Source organism: Vombatus ursinus, unplaced genomic scaffold (assembly GCF_900497805.2).
Source record: "Vombatus ursinus unplaced genomic scaffold, bare-nosed wombat genome assembly UNPS02008996.1, whole genome shotgun sequence".
NCBI lineage: Eukaryota > Metazoa > Chordata > Mammalia > Diprotodontia > Vombatidae > Vombatus > Vombatus ursinus.
This window is the reverse complement of record NW_020948774.1, coordinates 8,917,451-8,924,450: the sequence shown is the minus strand read 5'-3', so window position 1 is coordinate 8,924,450 and position 7,000 is coordinate 8,917,451. Positions and strand designations below refer to the sequence as shown.

Here is a 7,000-nt window from a genome sequence, read left to right as displayed (position 1 = left end):
CTCTCTCTCTCTCTCTCTCTCTCTCTCTCTCTCTCTCTCTCTCTGTCCCCCTCCCCTTAGGAACTATGTGAGCCATTCTCTTTTGTCAGGGAGGAGTACCTTGAATCAAGAAATCCCCTTTTCTCTCTAAAAGTCTAGCTTCTGAACTCTATACTATGCTCAGGCACAACATCCCCCCTCTACCACCATCACCATCACCACCCAGGAGCATGCCTATTCAGCTGAATGATGGACTGTCTTTTAATAATAATAAGCATTTATATAATGCTTTAAAATTTACAAAGCATTTTATAAATATTAGATCAGTTTATCTTTGCAACAACCCTGGGAGGTAAGTACAATTGTCATTCCCATTTTACAGATGAAGAAACTGAAGCGGAAGCGATTAAACCCAAGTTTACACAACTATGAAGTGTCTGAGCCTGGATTTTTTAACTCAAGTCTTCCTGACTCCAGGTACAGTGCTCCATCCACTGAATTATCTAAACTTGCCTTCTGAAATGAAGACTGGGAAGGAAGCCCAAAAGAGAATAAGTTGTTCTGTCAGCTATTTTTCATAAACAATGGAGTATCCCTCAGATACCTCCAAAGATTTATACCCTATATTCTCAAAGTGATTGGGGAAACTCATCAAACAGATCTGGACTCCCTTGATTAACCTGCCTCTTATAAATTTATTACCCAGCATATAAAATATGCCAAGATATAAAATATATGAAGTGATCCAAGAGTGGCTCCTTGCCATCTCCCTTTTACTCAGGCTAGCACATAGCTATCACCCTCCAGGGTACAAAGTACTCATTACATATTAAACAATGACAATAATAATGATAGTAATTATAAAAACATAATTGGTGTTTCTATTTTTAAGAGTTTCATTGCTCTAAATACTATCTCAGCATAAAATACAGCAGAACAATGATGCAAGTGTTTAAAGTAGCAAACACTTTGTGAGTACTTAGTCGTAGTTTTTCATACAAACTTTAAAGAAAATTTGAAAGCCCCAATTAATAAACTGCCTAAGTGGTCCTGACAGGTAAGGAGTAGGGTCCCTTAAATTCAGAGAATGGTAGAATTGACAGGGATTTTGGAGTGCTTTCAGCCCAATGTTGTCATTCTACTGATAAGAAGGCTAAGACCAAAGAGGGAAATGATTTATACAAGGTCACACAGCTAATCAGTTCTTGAAGACCAATCTTGAAGACCACTTTTTTTAGGGTCAGTCTTAGCTAAGTCTGGTAAATCAACATCTATTTCACTAATAATGATAGCTAGCATTTATATAGTAGTTAAAAGCTGGCGGCAGCTAGGTGGTGCAGTGGATAGAGCACCGGCTCTGAAGTCAGGAGAAGTTCAAATCTGGCCTCAGACCAAACACTTGACACTTACTAGCTGTGTGACCCTGGGCAAGTCACTTAACCCCAATTGCCTAAAAACAAATAAACAAACAAAAAAGCTGGCAAAATCTCATTTTATCTTCATAATTACCCTTTACTGCATTTTACAGATGAGGAAACAGAGTTAGGCAGAGGTTAAATGATTTAGCCATCATCATACAGCTAGGAATGATTGTGCTTGAATTTGTGGTCTTCCAATGATCTAAGGTGCCATCCTCAATGTTACTCCTTCCCTGATGGAGTGTTCTGGTCCACATTTGAAGGCATGTGCTCAAATACTACTTCTGACACCTTGATTTCTAGGGTGGCTAGGTGGAACAGTGGATGAGTACCAGGTCTGGAGTCAGGAAGACTCATCTTCCCGAGTTCAATCTGGTCTCAGATATTTACTGTGTGACCTGAGCAAGCCACTTAGCCCTGCTTGTCCTTTCTTGTATTCACACTACTAATCTCTAGTTTTGTTTGTATGTTTGACTTAAGTCCTGTATAAGCAATAGAACTGGTGACTGTTATTATTGGTGTTATTTGTCCTTCATTTTCAAGGAGGACCATAACATCAGGAAGGTGATGCCTTGACTAACAAGTGAATTGGATTTAAGTGAAGGAAGGTTGTGGCTTGACCATATACTGGAAAAACTCTCACCACAAGGTAGTCGTTCTGGTATTGGGGGTTCTTTTTTCATGATTTCATGATGTTACAGTAAACCAAATTGAACAGGGATTTTTTTTTTTTGGCAGGGGGAGAGGTTGACAAATAACGTGGATCTCATCTCTTTCCCTTTGGGCTTCAATTCCTGTTTTTCCAACCATGTTAGTGAGCATTCTCTTGGGTACAAAATGTTTTTATTTTTCCTAGTATGTTTATTCTGGAAGTCTTCATAAACTCCTATGATTAATTTTGCTTATAGATCCTTGCCTGGTGTGGAATTTAAATAAGTGTGGGGAGTTTTATGGGAGGAAGTCTTTATAAAATTTACTTAATAAGAAATGTTTAGGGACAATTTACTTCTTAAAAATAACGATTTTTTGTATTTGTATTCCTAGTGCCTAGCCATAGTAAGCACTTAATATAAGTTTGTTGATTATTAGTTTTCATTCATTGTGATTTTTTCCTTTTTTTTCCTATCTCTTCTTCTCACTAACTTGACTGAATTTACTGATCCTGGCATATATGCACAGGTTTTCTCATGTTCTTTCAGCCACAGAACTAGAAGATGAAATATACCTGCTGTTTCCTTTCCTTCTCAGTCACTTGCTCAACCAAGTTAGTTCATTGGGTTGCTGCTCACATGGCAACCCAGGAAAGAGAGAAGTCCGGCCAGGCTTTCCCCTCCTTAAACTCATAGAACATCAACTGGAAAGGGGCTTAGAGATCATCTAGTCAAACCTCATCTTACCTATGAAACAACTGGGGTCTAGAGAGATGAAACAGCTTACTAGGTCCAGAATCCAGATCTCCTGAATTCCAATCAAGTGTTATGACCCTTTGAAAAGGAGAGCTTTTCCTCCTCTAGGAGTCTAGGTCTAATCAGTTCAGAGGATACTATTGTGTGGGCAAGATCTTCAAGATAAGAGTCTGGGAAGCTTGGGAATTTATGGTTTTGAATCCTGAAAGCTAGGTTGTGCTGTATAATTCCACAAAACTAATTTGTAGTTGATTTTTGTTCATCCTTCTACCCTACAACTGCTCCCTACAGTTGCCATTATATTTACATGCTGAGGAAAAGGGACAAGGTTAGTGGCAGGTAGATGGTATAGTGGATAGAGCACTGAACCCAGAGTCAGGAAGTTCAGTAATTTCAGTTGTGTCTGACTCTTTGTGACTCCATTTGAGATTTTCTTGGCAAAGATATTGAAATGGTTTGCCATTCCCTTCTCCAGATCATTCTACAGATGAAGAAACTGAGACAAATAAGGTTAAGTGATTTCCCCAGAGTCGGACAGCTAGTAAATATCTAAGGCCAGATTTGAATTCAGGAAGATGAGTCTTCCTGACTCCAGGCCTGGCACGTTACCCATTGCACCACCTACTATACCATAAAGTATGTGTAAATGTTATCTATTATCATCTACGATTTAATCAACATATGAAACTCCCAATGTAGGAACTCCCTTCATCAATGCACAGGTTGAAACCCTTCTATGATTTAATAAATAAGATCTGAGGCACATAGGGGTTGTGTCTCAAGGTCACACAGTTGATAAGTGTCAATAAAAGGACTTAAATCCATGTCCTCCTGACTCTAAGTCCAGTACTCTATTCACTATGCCACTCTTTCTTTGTAACTAAAGAGAAGAAAAAAGGAGAAAGAAGAAAGGAAAATAGGCCCAAAGGTGGCAGAATTTGGATCAGAACACAAGTATTTACTTTGCTTTGTTTGTCATTTGTTAATTCATTGGATTTTGCCCCTCTTTTTTGTACTTATTTGATTAGGGTTTTTTAAATAGGTAAGTTTTCCCTCCTAAAATTATTTTTAAAACTTAATCTTCATCACCAGATGACCCACTAAGTGGGAGAAGATAATAGCTACCAGGAGTACGGAGGCCTGTTCATCCCCACTGAAAGTATTGTAATCCAACAGACAAAGACTATCTGAGCCTGTTATGACCAAACTTATTATCTCAAAATTTACAAAATAATAATGTTTCTGAGGTTAAGTTATGAAAAAAACTGGAATAGACAGCACTATATTTAGAAATTCTTTTACTTAGAGCAAATTGAGAAGAAATAGTACCATATGACCATTCCTGTAGACAATTGATGTAGTTTGAAGACAGAGGTCTTGGAAGCTAAGGAGGGTGAAGAACTGGGAGGGTGAAGGCCCTGGAAGTACACAGATGATAGCTACAAAGGCTTAAGCACAAGGCAGGAAGTGTGATTGCTGAATGATGGGGCAGAGGAGGATCTAAAGTGGCACTGAGGAGTGAGGAATAGGCCAACTGCTCATCTTGACCCTGTGTCTCAAGGGGTATGAGAGAAGGAGTAACGATCTTTGGCATGGGATGTTTTCATCTAAGTTTCAATGGATATCAAGAGATGAAAGGAATATCAAAGAGGATCATTATGCATACAGGCAGGCTCCAGAAGACCTGGTAGAAAGGATATATGAAAAGGATGGGTACTGGGGGAGATGTAGGGCTGAACTAGGTAGGGATGGGAGGGGAGAGAGAAATGAGTGGGGAAAATAGTTTGTCCTTGGTCAGAAGGGAGCTCTGATTGACATGAATGGTGAACCATAGCCCAAGTGGAGAGAAGCTAAATCCACTCCAGAGTTCAAATTATAATGGTGGGAAAATGTCTTGAGATCCTGACTCTGAGATGGAACCCCCTCAATTGATTCCAGCTGGCCAAAAGGCGGGTAGAGTAGATTATTTCACAGCAAACAAATAAACTTTGGAATCATTGACAAAAATAGCTTACTCTGTGGACCACACTGTGCTTGGTACTAGGAAGACTGGGAGAGTTGCTAGACATGGTACCTAACCTCAAAGAATTTATTAATGATTTGAGGGGAGGTGGAAATGCCACTTTTGGCCCTGATTCTAATATCCTACCCATCTTTGGCTGATGCTATGCTAATTCTGTTCATCCTTCATGGTAAAGGTCTCTAGGTCAGGTGACATAAAATGTATAATCCACCCTGGTAGGCAGATGACCCCAGAGGTACCTACAGCCATGGGAAGTGGAGGGGGCAGGGAAAGGTGGTCTGCAGCCAACACTCCAGAAGTGGGAGAGAGGAAGTCACCTAGGATGTCAAAACCTAGGGCAAATCCTCAGGTGCCCTGTAATATTGGTCACCCTACAGATAGTGTTATCTATGCCCAGCCCCAAATCAGTGCTCAAAGGAAGCCCTGGAAAGTAGAAGTTACTCAAGACAAATTAATATGCTAAAATAAAAATTGCAACATTTTGCAAAATCATTCCAATCCTCAATACATTAGTGAATAATAGAAGGTACTTGGAGTTAGCAAGACCTAGGTTCCAATCTCACCTCTGACACTTTGCTAGCTCTGTGATCATGGTCAAGTACACCTCTTTACCTCTCCATGCCTTAAGCAATTCTCCAAGACCAGAAGTTACAGGTCAACTGCAGAATATTAGTGATAGAAGGATCCTTAGAAATCATCTAATCCAATTTCCTTATGTTAGAGATGAGGATACTGATGCTCAAATGGGGTCACACTGAAAATTAGTGCAAACATAGTAGAAAGGGTGCATGGAGTCAGAACACCCAAGGTCAGATTCCATCTCTGCTACTCATATTTGTGGGATCTAAGGCAAGTCACTTAATCTCTTTTAGCCTCAGTCTCCTCATCTTTAAAATGGGGGCTTGGGACTAAGGTTCTGTCTGGACCTAAGATCTATGATCCCTCTTTCTTCAAGGTTTCTGCCTTTCCAGGATTTTAATGCTAGGAACAATGCTTGAGAAAGGAGATGCCACTTCAGCAATTTTATTTCAAGAAAAAGAGTTGGAGTACTTAAATTATAATGAGAACAATTTCAAATGGTTTGTTTCATTCTAGAGTTCAGAACAAAACTGTCATTCTTTAATTTTGTGAAGCAATGTGATGGAGTGTAATATCCATTGGCCAGAGAATCAGGGCACATTGGTTCTTCATAGAATAATAGATTTAAAATTGGAAGGGACCTTAGAGATTGATCTAGTCTAACCCCCTCATTTTAAAGATAAGGAAACTGAGGCCTGGAAAAGTAAAGTTACTTATTCAAATTCATAAAAGGAGTAAGTGGCAAAGGCAGGATTAGAACCCAGGTTTGCCATAACTTTCGTAGTTCTTGCTTGTTTTTTAAAAAAAAAAATTTTAATTTTCTTACCGGTTTCACTGAAAACTGCAATATCAGTAAAAGGAAGCATTGAGCAAAGGCTGGGAAATAGAACTTCTTATGGGAATGGAACTTCTTGGTTTCCTGGGGAATGAAGGCATCCATTGGTGAGGCAGAGGAATATGACAGAAGCCCTTCTGCTGTCCTCCCAGATACCACACTGCTCATTCCTGGGAGCATCGTCCTCTGAACTTCCCGGCACAATTCTCTGAAGGGTCTGAGGTGCACTTCATCCACGTCTCCCTCTGTCTTTACTACTTATACAGCCATAAATCCTTTGCACAAAACTTCCTCATTTTGGCCTCCACTTAGATCCCCTCACCTGACCCCATCTAAATCTGAACCCTTCTGGAAGGGTCTAGCGTATCTACAAAGTTTTTTCAACTCCAACTTTCTTATCCAATCCCTCCCCCTCCTTAAAAGGCACAGAGAATTTTTCTAGAACTGTGCTCTCAGCAACTTCCTCCAGCAGGCAGAAGAGAAAATGAGAAGTGTTCAAGAGATTCCAAAACCTTATAACCCCTGCTGAATTTACACAACAGCAACACATTAGGGGTCAGCCTTTCTCTAAGTGGGTCTGGAAATGGCTGAGCTATATCAGCCTGAAGGTTTTCATGTGGAGACATATGTGGTTTATTTGCTCCTAGGGGACCAATGGTACCATGGCACACCTCCCTCATCAAGGGGGGGGGGAACCTCCTATGGGACCCTTTTTATGGACCATGAACTGGAGTCTATACCAGAGTTTGCTTCTATACCT

General features: G+C 40.0%; 1 protein-coding gene across 1 annotated transcript in view; it reads right to left on the bottom strand.

Annotated features, from left to right (window-relative positions):
- The window catches only part of GLP2R (glucagon like peptide 2 receptor), a 70,086-nt gene extending 63,666 nt beyond the window's left edge, over positions 1-6,420 (bottom strand). Inside the window, exon 1 of the mRNA XM_027850277.1 lies at positions 6,232-6,420. Within this exon, the coding sequence (XP_027706078.1) occupies positions 6,232-6,420 (189 nt within the window). The remainder of the gene's footprint in view (positions 1-6,231) is intronic.
- Between the last annotated feature and the right edge of the window lie 580 nt (positions 6,421-7,000).